We start from the raw sequence: 19800 nt of genomic DNA on the forward strand, positions 1-19800 counted from the left end.
AGTAGTGGGGGGGGGGGGTGAAAACACACACATTCACACGATGAGCTTCTTTCAGTTTTTGTCTACCAAATCCACTCACAAGGCTTTGGTCAGCTCAAGGCTATAGTGGAAGATACTGCTCAAGATGCCACACAATAGGACTGAACCTGGAACCATGTGGTTGGGAAGCAAGTTTCTTATGACACAGCAACACTTGGGCTTATTGTTTGTCAATAATGATAATCATATGTTTTTAACTGTATAGTTAGGATACTTCAGATTTTTGAAGACAGTAGCAGTACCATCATAAGGCACAGGCACATTAGGCAGTTGCTCTGGGGCTTCACAGGTACAGGAGATCAATTCTACTCGATGTATGCTGTGGCTTGCTGTCAAAAGAATACATACTATAGAGCCCAGTACATTGATATTTACTGAAAAAAAAGAAAAGATGAAAGATAATTTACTGCTATTTAATGTATTAACCTCCTAATATTGTTTAACTGAAGCCTTATTTATCATAGCCTGACTTAATATATAGTCTAACTTAACCAGTCCATTCATCTAATTCCTAAAACATCATATGCTCACCAGGCAGGCCACATTCTTTGTCTAAATTTTACTTCCAGTTATATTAATGTCTTAGATTTGTGTATTAAAGTTCTGAAGAGATAAAAATATCCCAATGCCCTATTTTGCCTCCTAAACCCCCACTCTTCATTCATATATTACTTTCTAAAATATTTTTCAAACTATAACAGACAAGAGGATTAAACGGAAGTCAGTTTTCAGTTAACACAGATGTAAGACTATTTCGCTGTTACTAAAGTACAAATACACAGTTCTTATTGCTCATTCTGTTTACTCACTTCTTAGTTTTATCATGTGCCACTTATTTCCATCATTGATGTGTAGTTTTTTACTTCTATCTTAACATAACTTTCATTTACATCATAGTTAATAGTGGTTCATAAATACATTAAATTGTTTAACCATTGAGCAAGTTGCTGGTTAGAAGGCCATTCACATTGTTGTAAAGTTTAGTTTTCTTACTGGTCTAGTTTATTTATATTTTTATCAACTGGTTTTCAGAAAACTTCTCTAGAATAGAATTAAAATACAGATGATAAATTTCTTCTTTTTATTTCATTCACCTAAACTACAGAAATAAGTTGAAATGAACTGAGCAACAGAGTAAACTTATGACACAGCAATATTTATATATTGTATTCTATTCTATTTCTTTGTGTGCTTTCATCAAATTTCTTTTATTTCTCTATCAGACCTGTTTCAACTAGTATGTCACTTTAGTATATACTAGCTGTTGGGTTTCTTTTTTTTTTCCAACATGAATAGATGAGTTCATCTTAACTGTAACATAGTTATTTAATTGGACACAAGTTTGCAATTAATCCCCTATTTGATGATATTCTAATTTAGAATTGGTAAAGTAACATATAAATTATTTTTACATTCAGAGTTCAAATCCTGACACGGTTAACCTTGCCTGTTACCTTTCACAGGTTGATTAAAATAGGTTAAGTATAGCAATTAAAACTTTGATTCACTTGTGCCCTGTCTCTAAAATGAAGCCTTTTAATAATATTTCATAAAAATCACACCTAAGTTCTTAAGATATTATTATACAAGCTAAAAGGTCAATAATTTCTATAGCATTGTGTTGTATATGGTAAAGATGCTTAACTTTCCACCTAGCTGTAAATAGATATCAAAATGAAGTTCAGCTCTTAGTTTGCAAGGCTGAGTCCATACATACAGTCCAGCAATAAACTGACATTCCTACCAAGAGTGGATGGTATCTTGCAAGTCACTTAAAGACATGAAATTTGGTATAGGCACCAGCACAGCTTTCCTCATGTGTAGAACATTTTAATGACAGGTACCATTTACAGGAAATTGTGATAAAAATTTTCATTCAAATAAAATGTAACAGTCTTCCCTGCAACATCAGAGGCTTGTGACTTTAAGCAGACTTAGCCACTGTTATGGAGTCCTCAGACATTTTGCTTGATAGAATTTTAAAAACTTTTTGGAACTTATTAATTTTTTTTAATTGCAGAGTTCACAGCATTTTCTAAACTTCCTATGTGAGATTAGTGCAGTTAATGCTCTTTTCAGCTGTTGCAGATTAGTGACTAAAAGAGAATTTCAAAAGGATGGAGAGAAACAAATTAAGCAAAAGATTTAGTATGAAGTTTCTGAGGAGATACTGTTGGGTTTGAAAATTAAGATGTTGTTGGTAAAAGTGGCAGAAAGAATATTGTAGAATATCAAATGTTTCATAGAATCTGTCTTCACAGTGAAGTTGACAGGAGGAAAGTAAAAGAATGACAGCGTAGTTTTACATCCTTTATAGTTGAGAAACTGGTTGCAACTGATGGAGAACACAAGCTTTATACATAGACAGAAAGTATCATGGTATGAAAGAGAAACTGAAGAAGAAGGAAAGGAAAGTGAAAAGAGGAGGAAAAGCAAGTGAGGGTGAGGTAGATGAAAAAATGAGGGGAGCAGAAGGATAAGAATGGCATTACTGAACCCACAATGTATGAAGGACTAGAAGAAAAAATGTACTAGGTCACCTATAGGTGACATAGTACTGAGTTGGAAAGTGAACTGTTCCTTCCATTTCCATGAGTATGCACATCCATGTTGAGCAGATTAACCATTATAGACTCTGGGGTAGGACCCATGAATCAGGCAAAAATTTGCTCTTCGTTATGGCTCTCAAAGAGATTTGCATAATTGGGGCCCATTCTGGTTCCCATAGCAACCTCACTGACTTGTTTGTAAAATTCTCCAGAGAAAGAAAAAGACGATTAAAGGATAGCAGAAAGTCTTGTTTCATGGAAACTGGGATTATTTTGTCAGAGTGATTGACATTGGTCAAGGAGGGATGAAATCGTGGAATGTGTTAGTGAATTTACTTTCTCCAAGTGAAAAGTGTTCTACTTTATTATCAAGGATGTAGGTATAGCTATGTGGTTTACAACTTCCCTTCCCAACCACATGGCTTTGGGGTTCAGTCCCATAGTGTAGCATTTTGTCTTTTAATATAACAAGTCGACCAAACATTTGTTTGTGAGTGGATTTGGTAGATGGAAACTGGAAGATCTATTGTATACTCTGTGTGTGTGTGTGTGTGTGCACATGTGAGTTTATATCTGCACTTGCATCTGCAAAAGTCACAACATTTGAATGTCATTAGGATTTCTCCAGTCAATAAATTGCCCGCCAATTTCATGTGTCCAGTGCTTTATAGAAGAAGAGATTCTTTACTTGAAAAACAGGTACAGGTTAGTGCCAATAAGGATGTCTGATTGTAAAACAATACCTTAATATATCTGTCTGACCCATGCATAATGGAAAATGAATATGAAAACAAAACAAAATATTGGCTATGTGATCAGTATTATAATGTAGTATATAAATGTACTCTCTAAATGTTTAGCAGCCATTTAGAGCTGAAGCAGTCTATAACTATAAAAAATAGAACCCATCCTTGTGTCCCCATCCCACTACTCACTCATGAAAAGTAGGTGTTCTTCCTGTTTGATTATGATCCTTTATTGAAATTAATGGTCTCAGTCTAATGGGCCTCCTTTTTTTAAGACTTGCTGCATGGACAAGTATTCTATCAGAACAGATCAGTCATACTTACAACCACATGCCTTAATCTTCATAAACTTTACAATGTTAGGTCTTAGAATTTCTGATGACTTGTCATGGAAATTGCCTGTCAACAACATAACCAAAACTGCATCACAGTGTCTGACATTTCTCTTCAGGGAGATAGAAACTAAGTTCAGTGCCCAACAGCTGCTAACCCATTTTAAGATAAGAAAAGATTGTTACAGAAGATTTGGCTGCTACATTGAGCAGGTCAGATGACTACATGGAAAGGCTCTTTGTTCTATCATGATGATATTGCTGGTATTAGATGTGTTTATGTTTGCCATCTGTGTTTATATCCCTTAATTGATTTAATTTCCTTATTTCAAGGCCACATTCACAAGAGTGCTGGGTTTCATTTGATCAATAAAAGATTTCCTCTCATATCTTATTCAAATCTCATATTTCTGTGAATTGAGTAGAATTATTTGTTCTATAGAAGTTTACATTTGAAAATCTATCTGCTAGATATAATTTTATATATATATGAACATATAAATATGTGAATGAATGTTATTTTAATATTTAAAATTTCTTTTCTTTTTTATTTTCAGTTTATTATGTCAGCAGCTGAAGCTTTACTTATGCATGTAGTTGCAGTTGAATCTTAGTCTTTAATTCTGTGAAATTTTGGATTAGAAATAATCCTGAGGACTTGTGCTTCTATAGTAGCAAGTTCTTGTCTTAAAATCATGGAAGCTGGTGGTAGGTTGAAAAACTTTCTACTCAATTTCTTCTTAACAGATTTAATTCTGCTTTCCATCTTAATGTATATATATACAGTAATGCCTCAATATACATGATAATTTGTTCCCAGAGACCATTCATAAAGTGAATGCTCGTAAAGTAGAGAAATAATTTCCCATGGTAGCAATATTATAAATTGTAATTTGTTCCCAGAAAAATATTTTACTTATAAAATTTATGATACTCATAAACAAATGGCAATAAAACAACAGTAGAATGGAAATAATATTTTATGTAAAGTAAAAAGAATGTCAAGATCATCATCATTATGTAACGTCCGTTGTCCATGCTGGCATGGGTTGGATGATTTGACCAGGCTGGCACGTTGGAAGGCTGCACCAGACTCGAGTCTGATTTGGCATGGTTTTCTACAGATGGATGCCCTTCCTAATGCCAACCACACCAAGAGTGTAATGGGTGCTTTTACATACCACCAGCATGGATGCCATTTGCATGACACTGGGGTACTTTTACATGCCACTGGCACAGGTGCAAATTTGCATGACACTAGTATTTGCCATGGCTGCAATTTTGCTCAGCTTGATGGATCTTCTTCTCAAGCCTGACACAATGTCAAAGGTCTCGGTCATTACCTCTGTGAGGCCCAACACTCGAAAGGAACTCAGCCACATTTATAATAAAAAATATTATTATTATAATAATTTCTGAATCACTTTTACTCACACTAGACTTATTCACATTATCACTTGCAGATCTGATCACCGTTTCACAAGAACTTGTAGACAGACTTATAGACTTTTTTTTTTAAATAAGTCTAGAGTTGTTTGCTTAGAAGAAGCTTTTTTTCACTCTCTATAAATTTCTCGGTAACATGCAGAAGCATTTGTTATGGTAGTAGAAACTTTTGCACTTTGTTCACAATTTGGACCTTGTGCTTGTAAAACAAAACTTGTAAACCCAGGGTCTTGTAAAATGAAGTATTACTGTACATATACACATGCATGTTTTATTATTCTAAAGAACATTGTTTCATCAAGATTCTACTTGTTTAAATTCCTTTACTATAAACTTGGATATTTTTTAAGTGATTTACATCTGTTTTGCCAAGCAAGCCTAGGTAGCATGTTTTATTTGCAAATTTGACTATTTTTATATTTTTGAAGAAATTGTTTTTTACAGCCCAAAACCCATTTTACTGATAATTGCTCAGTTGTAAAGTAGGAGTGGAAAGTATTCCAGCCAGGTAGTGTAGCCAACAGAGAAACCTATTTGTGGTCACTCGACCTACCAGAAATAGCAGTTAGGAAAAACACATTGGATAATCTTTTCTACTCTAGGTACAAGGCCCAAAATTTTTGGGGGAGGGGGCCAGTTAATTGGATTGACCACCAGTAGGCAACTGGTACTTAATTTATCAACCCCAAAAAGATGAAAGGCAAAGTCAACCTCATTGGATAATGTAATCCTAATAAATTATGTTATGAATAAAAGATGAGATAGTAATGACTGGAATACCTTTCTTCAAAGGTTTGCTTAATCAGGTTTGACATGGAGTTAAGCAACAACAACTCACTTATAAAAGGTAATTTTTTTAAGAAAGTCTTAGTGCAAAAAAAAAAAAAAAAAGCACAAATCAAGGAGAAAAAATAAGTGGACATCAAAAGTATTGGCAGATATACGAAGAGGAGTTTGTGAAACTGTTTAGTCTATATAAACATTTAAATGGGATAAATGTTCTTAGTTCATTGTAGAAGGTAACTCAAAGTAAACTTTGTGTTGTATAACTAGGTTAGATGAAAATGAGATGCATGGATTATTACTCCACTGATATATTATTGTTGGCACTCCGTCGCTTACGACGTCGAGGGTTCCATTTGATCCGATCAACGGAACAGCCTGCTCATGAAATTAACGTGCAAGTGGCTGAGCACTCCACAGACACATGTACCCTTAACGTAGTTCTCAGGGGTTATTCAGCGTGACACAGTGTGACAAGGCTGGCCCTTTGAAATACAGGTACAACAGAAACAGGAAGAAAGAGTGAGAGAAAGTTGTGGTGGAAGAGTACAGCAGGGTTCGCCACCATCCCCTGCCGGAGCCTCATGGAGCTTTAGGTGTTTTCACTCAATAAACATGACGCCCGAACTGGGAATCGAAACCGCAATCCTATGACCGCGAGTCCGCTGCCCTAACCACTGGGCCATTGCGCCTCCACTCCACTGATATATCTTAGCCATAAAAAACATGGTAAAATGGATCTCAAATGAATGTGTATTTACTTTGTGGAGCAGAGTTTGAAATGAAATTTCAGATGAATAAATTTGAATAAAATTTGAAATTCAAATTTAAATCAATAAAAATATTCAGTTTTTATTGATTTAAAAAGAAAAAGTTCAAATTTCAGTTTTTTTCCGCTTCTGATTACATTATCATCATCTTAAAATTCACATTTCCATGCTTACTTGAGTCAGATGAAACATTTTGAGGCAGATTTTTTACACTCAGACGCCTTTCCTGTTACTAACCTTCAACTATTTCCTATTTAAGAAAATTTAAAATGGAGAAACAATAGCTGTAGGGTTGAGGTGTTAGAGTATTACTAATCATGTGATTTTAAATTTAGATCTTTACAGCTATTATAAGATGTTCCTTTGCTAAATGAGGAAAACTCTAAATTTTCACAAAACCTACAAGAAATAACAGGTAGATATCCCTCAAATCACACCATAACATTTTTTTTAAAATGTTAATGTAATTCTAGATATACTGTGAGTGAAAAAACAGATGGTACAGTCAAGGTTGAAAACCTTTTGATCAGTGGTGACTTGGGGTTCAGCAACAACTCTGCTTGCTTATATTGGCAAATTCAAAAGCAAATAAATGTAATTTGAGTGAGAAAAGGAAGAGCCCTTTAATGCAGATCTTTTCTTTTGTCATAACTTCTATTTTCATTATTACACATTTTATCGAAAAAAACAAAAAAAAATTGTTACGTTCTTGTTTCATGGTTGAGTGTTTAACTTAAAGAGCAGCCAGCTGTAAAAACAATTGCTCAAAGCACAACTTTTTGTTCCATGCAAACATAGTAAAATGAATGTAAAACAGTAGTTAAAATTTTTTTCATGCCAAAAAAAGAGTTGAAAACATATCCCAAGTTTCTAGACTCCCTGCAGTAATAAATATAAACTTCAGTTATAAGCTTTGTGTTGTGCTTGACATTTCATTAAAAAAGTATTACTGTTGATAACATGTTTTCTTGAGAAATGTAATTTTTTTATGTAACTTTTCTTGTAATTTTATGTATTAATGGCAACAAACTATTCTTAGATTAGCAATTGTTGTTAATGATTCATCAGATATGCATTTTTTTCTCATTATTGTTCATCTTTTCAACATTCCAGTTGCAGCAATTAGTTGGCAACATGCTGTTAAATATTTGAGTAAAAGTTTTGTAGACGCTTCTTGCATGTTAAGACTGTTGTTAACAACACTTTTTTTTCTGTGTACTATTTACTCTATGCAGAATAACAATAAAGATAGCTCATATAGAAATTGTATTGCCCTGGGTCAAGTCTTATTGAGCTGGCCTATGATCATAAAATTTCAATCATGAACATCTCATCTTTTTAGGAGTATGTAGGACTACACATATCCAATGTTTCTTTGTTATTCAAGTAGTGGATGGTTATTTGAGAGAGATTTGGCTGCTGTTTCAAGTTAGCCTGAAGTGGCTCCCTCTTATTTTCATCATGTAAATGGATAGGTCCTAATTGTGGTGCACCGAGTAGCAAAAATAGTTTATATTAATGCCCTATAAATTAATAATTACAAATAGGTCTTAGAAATGATTAATATTTGCACTAGTACTGACATACCAAGGAGTAGAGATGGGTCATTTTCAGAATAAATGGTTGAATGCAAATATATTATTGCCACACAAATAATAAAATGAAAATGAAAAATGAAGAACACTTTGAGTAGTGTAGTTCTAAGTATCTGTCTAAAAAAAAGATGGAGTGGTTGATACTGGAACACTATTAATCATAGTTTTAATCATACTTGATCAGGATAGCTACAGAGCTAAACAACAACAAACACACTTCCTCTGCTTTTAAACGTTACACTGCTGTATTCACAATGGCTTTCAGTTTTTTACGTCAGTTAACATTATTTATCCAGTGGACTTAATAGTTTTAATCTCAGCTGTAGCTCAGACCTTACTGAATTGAAACCTTTAATATTGACAGCCGTTGTCACTATCAAACACCCAAGGTATGCTAGAACAATTTATATACCAAGTAAGACAATCCATTTTGGCTATCACTCTCAGTAACAGAATCATAATTTTTGTATGACTGTAGCACAACAGTGTAACAGTACTGTGAAGTATTCCAAGTATTTCAGTGGTAAATTCTGCCATGTGTGCCCTCAACATGATCTCATTCAGATTACATAAAAAAACAACACTAATACCTGCTGAAATCAAAGTATTACTTCAGAGTCTGTTATATTTGGTCATGCCATGTCAGATCAAACCTGTAAATAGCTGTTCACTTCACCATCTACTTGCAAACAGGATACACTGTTTTGGTTTTAATTTTTTGTTTTATATTTTTACACTTATACATTTATTTGTCCCTACCAACTTGAGTGAAAGGATTTTGTTAATGTAAATATTTACATGAATATTTCTCAAGTAGTATTCTTTTGGCATCTGAATATCCATCCATGGAGTGATAATACCTCCAGTTTTCAAGCAAATTGAGCAATCTGCCTTATAATGAGTGTACAAATTCCTGTTCATAACCACATAGGCATGGCAGTGTCCATTAAGAAGCTTGCTTCCCAACCATGTGGTGTTAGGTTCAGTCACACTGCATGGTACCTTGGGTGGCATTTTCTACTATATCCCTAGGTCAACCAAAGCTTTGTGAATGAATTTAATAGACAAAAGCTTAAAGAAAAAGCCATTATATATAAGTGTGTGTGTTGTACCCATGTATAAACATCATTATGCAAGCAAGGTAGTTCATTTCTAATCTGTGAAAAATGTGTCTTTCTATGGGAAAATATTACCTTGCTTCGAAACTAATGAGAGTTGGCAACAGGAAGAGCATCCAGCTGTAGAAAATCTGCCTCAGCAAATTCCATCTGACCCATGCAAGCATGGAAATATGAACATTGAATGATGGTGATGACCTTGCAATCAGTCGGTTATTTAGGACTATAAGACTCACTGCTTTGTGTTTCTCACCAATTTGTATTATTTGTATTACAGTGTATTATTGATTTATATTGTATTTTTATTGATCATTGGAACAACCAAAAAGAAAAGTAGATCTTTTCAAGTAGTGCCTTCAATCTTAGGCTGAACAGTGTAATTTAACTAGGAGTTTGATCCTAAGCATCAGAAAGTGGCCCAGTCATAGCTTACATAGTAGTCAGACTTATCTTCAGTTTATTTCAAGTTTCAATGTGTGACATAAAAACAACATGCGATGAAAAAATTATCTTAAAGATATCTCACTGACTCATGCCTGGTTACAGAAATATCCAAGTGTGGAGAAGATTTTTTTATATTTTGCTCTAGAAATAACTTGTAAAGTATATATGATCATTAGATATTTGTACTTTATTTCTTCTATTTGGTTAGTAAGCATGCTTGACATTACCTTACGCAGAATGTCTTCTTATTGTGGCAGATATAAACCAAATTCTGTTTTTACTTCATAAGCTCAAGCAAAGCCTGATGCACAGTATTACTAATAGTAACAATAAAATTCCTGTTTCACATTTACAAACACAGTACACTGTATTTTAAATATACAACAAATTAATGATCACTCATTCCAGTGCTATCCAGTCAATTCAGCAGTTTAGTTATTACTCATTCTTGAGTGGATTCCAACTTCTGTGGCCACTGTCTTGCTGTCTATATCAACTGACAACCTTCTGATGTTCCAACTATCAATTTACACTTCAAAAACATTTTAGGCTTCCACCAGAATTTCATCTGGCTTCATCCTGACCAGTTAGGGATCATCATCTTTCAGTTTCCTGGCTGTCTACTTGAATCGTGTCTGAGTGGATGCAGTAGTCATGCCAAGAGCAGGATTGCTACCATTACCTACACCCCACTCACTCACCTAACCCTAGAATAATGTTTTTAAAATGCTACCAGCTGTCACAAAAAATAGTGCAAATGTTGCTTGTGATGTTTAGTCACATTATCACTTTATGTCATCAGAGTTTATAGCTTAATGACACCTTCAACTGGCACTCCTCTGTACGGTTTTAAGTCGGATTGGAAAATAGGTTGCCAATGCCAATTGCAGACCTGCAGCAACAGACAGCTTTTCAAGCAATTTTATATCACAGTCACTAACAGTGGCTGTTGAAGGTGCAAGCAGCAGAAAAGAGAAAAGTGGTTGTATCATGCATGAATTTTGGAAAACCTGATAAAACTCTGTGTCCTTAACAGTTGGTAATGTGCTAGTTCCCCCCCCCCCCCCCCATTAGCTACACCTAGAAAATGTGCTGGACCTGGTTAGGAAAAGCCTGTGGATCTTGTGCAGTTATGCATTCTTTCAAGATGAGAAACATAACAGGGGCTGTTCTGCTTTTCAACTACAACATTCCATGCAACCAAAATGTGGCATGGAACCTATATCACTAACTAGCATGATGTAAAAAAAAATTCACAATATGATAGCAACTGATATCTGTGGAGATAATGGGTGTCATTGGCAAACTAATGCTAATGATACTTTCACAAGTTCACCCATGAAACCATGTTACGACTATTGCTTCCTCCAAGTGATTAGGTCCGCTTGTTTTCTCCAGTTCATTAAAGATCTAGAGAATGATGGCATTGAACTTGCTGATAAGAAACTCATTGATATGAAACAGCTTCACATGGCTTGCAAACTTGTTAACCAGATATGGAGACCTCACCAGATTGTTCAATGAGTAAACACCCCATGCAGTGAACAAAATTTGCACAGATCAAAAATGACTCGCTGCTGTATGAGTACATGATTAAAATCAGCAATGATTGTAGGTAACAAGCACTAATGCATAGACTCAAAAGTGTGCCATTAACCTGTTGAGTAAAAGCAGTTAGGCAGCAGTCAAACACAACCAATGGGGGTCTTTCCAGTGAAATGTTATTTATGTGGTTTCATTTAAAAAGAAGATACTTTCCTTATCTGTAGTTATGTTTGTCAGGCAAGTATCATAGGCATGTGCATTTTCCCTGCAATTTTCCAATGTTTTCCCAGCAAGCATCATATGTTGAGAAAATAAGAATAATATGAAACAGCAGTACATGCCCAATAAACATGTTCACTACAATTACACCAAGTTGGATAAACAAACATGATTACTGGATGAACAAATAAGCAAACAAAACTCAAAAATTTCACTCATTTTCTTAAACCTGACTCTAGATTTTTGCAAGAGGTTCTAAACTAGGGTTTCTACCACAGCCCATTGCTTTACTTTTTGTTAAGAATGAACAGTGAATCTATAACAACACCATAATATATACATATCACTTAGCTCTTGTGGCTCTTTCTTTTTACTCAAATTATATATATAGCAATGTCCTAGCTAACAGTGACTTCAAAGATAAGATATACTACAACCCTCCTAATAATAATATGAATCATAAAATAGACCTAAGAAAATAATTTGGTTCACCCCCAGCATTTCCCAAGAAAATCACAAATCCTATGCGTAGCATCTTGAGTGAGTGCTTTTTATTGCCCCAGACTTTGTCATGATGTGAGTCAGTTCTTGTTTGGAATTACTGCTCTTATAGACAGAAACCGTGTATCACTAACACATTCTAGTTTTGACATAATTTCAACAGCTGGATGTCCATCCTATTATTAATCACAGAGCATGCTGGTTGTATTTTGTCATTGATCTTGTTTTCAGCAAGATTAAAATGTCCTCTCAACACCATTATCTCTTTTTGTTCATTCATCAACACTAGACGTTGTCTCATCCCTGATTTAAAAGAGTCCCCCTCTTCTCAGCATTGTCTCCATTTGTTTCTTTATTCTTCACACAATTAGGCATGCAAATCATATCTTAGGTACCAGGAGAGTAGTCAATGATTATGCTAAAGAGTCCCTTCTGTTACTCTGTATCAATCTGTCCTAAAGAGTCTCTTCACACTGTATATCTTTATTTTTACTTCTATAATTCAACATATTAGGGTTCATACCAGAATAGGGTAAGCTCATAGCAGCAGTAAAAACCTCTTGTTATAAAATTGTGTCCATTCTAGTCTATAAAAGTTGCTTGGTTTGGTAAAGAGTTTTATGAAGATAAGGCCTAGAATCTCCTTTAATATTATGATATTAGATAACTAAGTCTTTATAAATAGGTTATCAAGGGTTCAGTGGCGTGCGGTGACTTCCGGGGTTGGGCATGCAATGAATTCCCCCCACCCCACCATGGCAATTTTTCAGTAAATAAATTTTCGTATTCCTACAATTTACATAGGGGAGATTCTGAATATGCAATCACCCCCGTATGACCTAGAATAAGCAGGGAATAAAAAATGGCTCTGTAAAGATGAGCCTGAAATAAGTGTATTGTTTGTATTTTTCTCTCTCTTCGAAACGTCAGTACTTTCCCATCCTCACTCTCCCTTAAAAAGTCTAAAAATCTTAAGTGAAATGTAATAAAGATGAAATTGGATTCTGTTAATATTTTTGCATATTTGGAATCTCTGTTAAAGGTAGGAATCAGAAAAAAATTTTTCACAAAATTCGTTTTTCAAAGGGGTGCGATTCTGCATTAGCCCCTATACCTATTGGTTGAGCTGAATCAAATTGAAATGATTTAATTAAGAGAACACATTTAGTTACATTATATGACCATGCTCTAAGATCGTTACGCCCTGGAAGACAAGTCAGGTGTTTTATCATGCTACTTGTCAATTCTGGGAAAATTATCGATACTCAAGCAGACTGTTCTGAGACTTACTGAACTCCGTATATTAAAAGACTATGTCTCACGCACACACATTGAAAATACACTCATATACATGAATACACACACAATGAAAGACAGTGAAAATTCAACATTATAAAAAGCCCCCCAAAACTGTTGTGGCAGAAGTCAACATCTCTGAGATTGAAACAAGACATTTACGGCCGTAAATAGACTACACCCAGCAGCACAGAAAGGAAAACCTATGTAGGTTAGGCGTGACGAAGAAGTCAAACCATTTCTCCTGCCAAACAATACTGATGTAAGATGGTCGAACCTTACATTATAACAAACACTAACCAAAACCTGTAATATATGCCCTTTAATATGTTAATTTTTTTTTAAGGTTCTAAAATGTTATTTACCTCATTTATAAATTAATTCAATTCTTCGATCTTCCTGGGCAAATATATCTATCACATTTTCATAGAAATCTTCTCTTCTCATCAATTGTTGTAGTAAATCTTTTTCAATTGACATTAGTGCTAACCCAGACAGTCTTCTTTCTCCTGTCGCATTTCTTTGGTATGTTTTGATTCTACTTAATGCAGAAAAGGATCGCTCTACAGAAGCAGTGGTAGACGGAATTGTCAAAATCAACTTGCACAGATTGAAGAGATCTGGCATAGCTTCAACAAGGTCACTGCTGTAAATGTAACTCATTAAATGACTTAACTTCGCTTTTTAAAATCTTTCATTGAATACGTCACATTGAGCTCACTTTGTAATCGAATTACATCAAAAAATCTGCCATAAGTGATTTTTAAAGAATGTATAGAGTCCACAGGAAATTGTTTGCAATATTCATCAACTTTGTTGAAATTCAAAAGTTCCATGAATTTAAACTCTTCTAAGGATGAATATCGTGCTTTTATTTGGTCAACTACTGTACTGATAATTTTGTTACAATGCATTCTAATAATGTCGTTGAGGCTCAATAGATATATTTTTGGATCTCTGAATTCCGATTCCTGCATCGACTCTATATTTTTCCCCTAATATATCATAAAAGATTGAAAAATTATCAAGTTTGTTTTCGAGTACAGTTCTAGTTTTATCTATTTGCTCTTTACAATACACTATGTCATGACTTTTACTCTGGATATTAAATAAGACCTCGGTAAAAGAAAAAATGTCACTGAATACTTCTAACAAAAATAAGAAATCACTGGTTTGACAGAGCAGTGAAGATAGAAGCTGTATCTAGATGACTTTCCATTTTTTTGTCATATTTACTGATTAAATATACGAATTCTTTGGTCACCCACCGTTTATAATTAATTGTTTTCCATCAAAGTCTCTTTTCGAAAAGCTATTTCTCAAAATATCGTTTATAACACACATTTCACTCATTTGGAAAAAAGTAACACACGTGTAAGCATCTGCATATATTGTAAGTAAATTTCAAAAAAAAAAAAAAACGGAAAAATTACGTTAGTCAAATTAAATATTTTTGTTTTCAGTACACTCCAAAAATATAATAGTGCAAACAGATGTTTTGGATAAAAGATTCAAACTTACCGCCAGGCTGTTCCAAGAATTATGGCTAATTATAGCAGTTCTTGAGAACTGCTCTAGTTCCGGTCAGAACCAGCTAACAAAGAGATAGAGAGGTGGGGGTCATGCTATTATCAGAAAGCATTACTTCCTATGATAAATTTGTGGAATCACTGACAGAGAGAGGAAGGGGTACAAAATATATATGCTATGGTCTTAGCATATCTTTTGACAGGTCACTAAGAGAGAGGGGGGAAGGAAGGACAAACTAACATAGGGAGTTAGGAGTGTCTATATGCTGGATTCTCATTGCATACCCTTCTCAAAGCTTTTACTAGTCACTGAGAGAGGGGAAGGGGAGACAGAATATTTCGAAAACTGGACGGATTATTTTTTGCAAGAAAGTAACTATTTTATCTAATTTTCCGATTATATAACAGGACATGCGGCACATAGCTTGCATGGCTGTGACTGCACGCCACTGCAAGGGTTTAGTTATCAGAAAGTTAGACAGTGGCAATGCAAACCGATGAGTATAAAGGTTGCCTTCACACGAGTCAGAGGTGTGTGAGTGTGAATTACCACTATTGTACTTGAGTTATTTGATTATTTCTTTACTTCAGTCTCTGACTGAGGTAGCATTATGGGTTAGTGGATTACTTGCTCATTGCTTGAGGGTTGAAATCAGCCGTAGACATTTTCACCGTAGTGTGTGCATAACACTTTTACCTTACAATACCTTAGTTCAATTAGCAGTTAAGATTAGATACCAGATATACGAGAATGTAACATACGATAACACAGCATTACGTTCAAGATAAGATTCATTCCTTCCCTGCTTAATAATTTTCATCTATCATCTCCCTAAATGCTAATAAAGAGGGAGTAAGCACAGATATTTATAATAGCCCAACGCCGATTTATTTCTATTCATGTCCCACTACTCTATACTGAGTGTTAAAACTCAGTTACCTCCCTTGAACCTTGAATTACTGTTGAGGCTTCTGGAAATTATTTGAGTATGACCCATCTTTAAAACTCAAGAAAGCTCTAGGTCATCAGTTGACCTACTAGCGAAAGCAACCAAATCCCCATCATATTCACCTCACCATCTAGACACACAGTCTCTAAAATATATGCGATGATCATAGTAATAATGCCATTAACTATTGGTCTGTTTGATGAGAGATAACTTGGGGCTGAATAATAAGAGGTAACATTAGAATCATTGCAATATAGATATAGTTAGTGAGAGCTTTTTAATGCTCCATTCATATTAACACTATGCAGATTGTTTATCTCTAAACCAGTGTTTCTCAACCTTTTTACCCTTGCGTAACCCTTAAAATAAATAATGTCTCAAGGAACCCCTGCACAAAAAAAATTATATACCATATCTTTCTCATATTTTTTTCATTGTAGTTCACATGGTAAATGTCATATATATATACATATATATATATATATATATATATATATATATATATATATATATATATATATATATTACGATCATGAAATTAGCATTAGCTTCTCATTCTTTCATAGGGAACCTCTGTTGAGAAAAGTTGCTCTAAACAGTTGTATTTTTCTGTGTTAACTAATGTGCAATGCCGTTACTGTTACTTAGTGATCTCTTATCACTATTTTGGTAAATATTGTGCAGTTACTACTTTGCTGGGAAGATCTAATAAAACTAAAACTTGCCCAAAGTTGGCTCTTGTATTTGCCAAAATCATATTGGTTTCAAATTTTGGTGCAAGGCCACCAGTTTCAGGAATGGGGAGTGGGGTAAGCTTATTACATCAACCCCAATGCTCAACTGGTACTTATTTTATTGACTCCCAAAAGCATAAAAGACAAAGTTGACCTTGGTGGAATTTGAACTCAGAACATTAAGACAAAATATGTTACTAAGCATTTTGCCCGGAATGCTCATGATTCAGCCAGCTCACCACCTTATTTGCCAAAATAATATTAGTCAGTCATTAATATTAGGTTTTCCTCACTGCATAATTATTTCCATTAACTTTATTATTCTTTTAAGTTAAAGGTAGGAGTAATTTACTCTCTAAAAGGATTTGTAGCCATCATTATACAATGGTCATTACCAGTTCTGATTATATTGTAGTCTCAGGACTATTGTATATTAATGGTTGTAAGATATGAGCTTATGACTGTGTCCTAATGTACACACACACACACACACACACACACACACACACGCACACGCTTATACTCTAGAGTGGAAAGTTAACCAAAGAGGATTGGTAAAATAGATACCAGTAATTTAATGGAATTCAACTGAATTTCTCCACTATTGGCTCTGTGCCAATATTAGTCATTTTTAATGTTAGAAATTATTATTTTAAAGAAAACATTGTTATTTTTCTTATTTAATGAATTCAAATCCTACTGAGGCCAATTTTTCTTTCATCCTTTGAGGGTTGATAAATAACTACCAGTCAAGAACTACAGTTGGTATAATTGTCTGACCCCTTCCCTACTCAATTTCTGCTCTCCTGCCTTTGCTAGAAGCAATTATCATTATCTAATATCATTGTTATTATTTAGCCCTTACTTAGACCTAATCTAAGTCCTTCTTAACCATTATTATCCACTCTTCCTTTTTCGATGCATAGATATCTCGTTCAGTATTCTTTAATGTGTTCTTCTCTTATTGTTCTGAGTTTATTCTTCTATTGTACTGAAGGTATTCTATGTAAAACGTACAGTGCCTAGTCTGGTATTTACTGTATGTTGTGTATGTGCATAAATCTTGGGCTTTTGCTTATATACTTGTCTGCATCCCATGTTTTATCATTCATAAAACATCTTATGTTCATAGGGATTGTTTCTATTTTCAGTATCTCTATATTCTGGATATCTCTTTATATCCATGTTTTTATGTTTAGATATTTTAGGATTGTACTTGCTTGGCAAGTAACCTGATCTGAGATAAGGTTCAAATTGGAAGAGCCACAATAACTGTTTAAAGCACACGCGTAAATGTTATATTGTTTTATTTCTTGACAGTGTTGTATTTTATAGTGTGTCAAAAGTTTCATCCTATTTGTACAACTTGATCATTGACATATTTCCACAAGAATAAAGAGATAACATGTGGTGAAATTGTGTCAGTGATCAGGTCAAAAATGTACATCACTATGTACATTTTTGATTTTTTTTTAGTTTATCAAGAAATAAGGAAAAAAAGTGAATGTAAAAGTACATATATGTGTTTCAAATGACTATCACGATTCTACTATAATTTGATTATTTTATTTGGCTAGTTTCTCCATATGTTTTTGATTTATTATTATTGTTATTATGATTATTATTATCCAGTAGAACTTATACATTGATTAGATGTCTAATTTCCAGTATTGTTATGTACACATATATATCATCATTATTATCATTTAACTTCTATCTTCCATACTGGCATGGGTTAGATGGTTTCACAGGATCTGAGGACTGCATCAAGTTCCATGTCTGTTTTAATATGCTTTCTACAGCTTGATGCCTTTCTAGTGAAAAGGCTTTAGTGTTGTGCCAAGACAACATTTTTGGTTTCCATTTTGTGTCCTAACCCTAGTATTGCTCAGATTCAACTTTATCCATATTTGTTCAACAAGGACAATAAATTGGTGACAGTACCAGATAAAATGTCTTGCGATATCAATGACCCTCTATATTCTGAGTTTGAACCTCACCAGAGTTGGCTTGGCATTTCATCATTTTAGAGTCAGTGAATTATCGTTACTGAGGTCAATTTAGTCAAGTGTATCTTCATCCAAAATTTATGGCCTGGTAAGTTATCAGTGTTAGAATCATTGTTATTATTGCTACTACTAATGGGTTATGTATGGTGTGCTATCACCGTCATATCTTAAATATAAGTCTTCAATATTTGTATATTTTTCTACTTTAGATGATTTTGAAAGTGTGATGGGCTCCATCAAAACTGAGCTGGAGAGAAGTCTACGGCTAGGTAACCAAAAAGTAATCAAGGCAGCATATGCCAACATTCAGGTAACTTCTACTTAATTTTTAATATTAGAATTACTTGTAGAACTCTGCAACTTTAGAGATTTGAATAAATTATTCATGTTACTGAAGATTTTCAGGTAGCAGTTCACAGCATATAACCTATGAGATAACATTTAAATCAGTCATGGGCAAACTGAGGCCCATTTGCCTTTCTGAATGACTTGCCTAACTTCATGAGAAATATTAAATTTAACAAAATTTTGTTTTTGCTTCATTTTCTCTCTCTCGCTCTTTCTCTCTTACACACACGCACACAAAGAGATTTGAGGAAGCTGGTCTCAGAAGAAAATAACTATTAAATGTCCAACAAATTTCCCCTGCTTATTAATGCTTGCTGCTTTGTGGGTACACCAATCAGAAAAATTTAAAAAACTTTTATCATTAGCAATCCATCTAATTTTTAACATGCCTCAGTCAATTTGTAACCGTCCAAACATTCAAGAGTCTTAAATTAGCATCCTTATACAGGACACTACATCAACAAATGAAAATTATTGATTTAATGTCCAGCTTCTGGTTCCATCACTCATAATGACTTGTTGCATTAATTCAGCAACTGTAATTACAAGGGTGTATCACATTGCATAGGATTGACAAAACTTTACTTTCAATGTGTAAGTGTGCAAACACTATGCTACATGATACACACATGTAGTCACAGTTGCTGAATTGTCACAAGTTTTTCTAAGTGTTTTCTAAACATTAATCAATATGTTTGGCAGAGTATATTTGTGGAGACAGCCACAACAAGCATTTAACCCTAACTGCCTTCTTCCAACTGTTAAAGGAGGATCTGTGATGATCTGGGTGGGGCTATATCTTGGAAATCCACCAACCCAATGGTTTCCCTTCATGGCAGAATTAATA

General features: G+C 34.3%; 1 protein-coding gene across 2 annotated transcripts in view; it reads left to right on the forward strand.

The window, feature by feature from the left end:
- LOC106869103 (mitogen-activated protein kinase kinase kinase 2) overlaps nt 1-19800 on the forward strand; it is a 275673-nt gene that overhangs the window by 233921 nt on the left and 21952 nt on the right. For both annotated transcript variants that reach the window (XM_052978489.2, XM_052978488.2), the window contains 2 exons: nt 4224-4374; nt 18815-18915. In XM_052978489.2, the coding sequence (XP_052834449.1) occupies nt 4362-4374; nt 18815-18915 (114 nt within the window). In that variant the 5' untranslated portion in view covers nt 4224-4361. The remainder of the gene's footprint in view (nt 1-4223; nt 4375-18814; nt 18916-19800) is intronic.

The sequence above is a fragment of the Octopus bimaculoides genome, chromosome 2, assembly GCF_046866305.1.
Source record: "Octopus bimaculoides isolate indiv1 chromosome 2, ASM4686630v1, whole genome shotgun sequence".
Taxonomy (NCBI): Eukaryota; Metazoa; Mollusca; class Cephalopoda; order Octopoda; family Octopodidae; genus Octopus; species Octopus bimaculoides.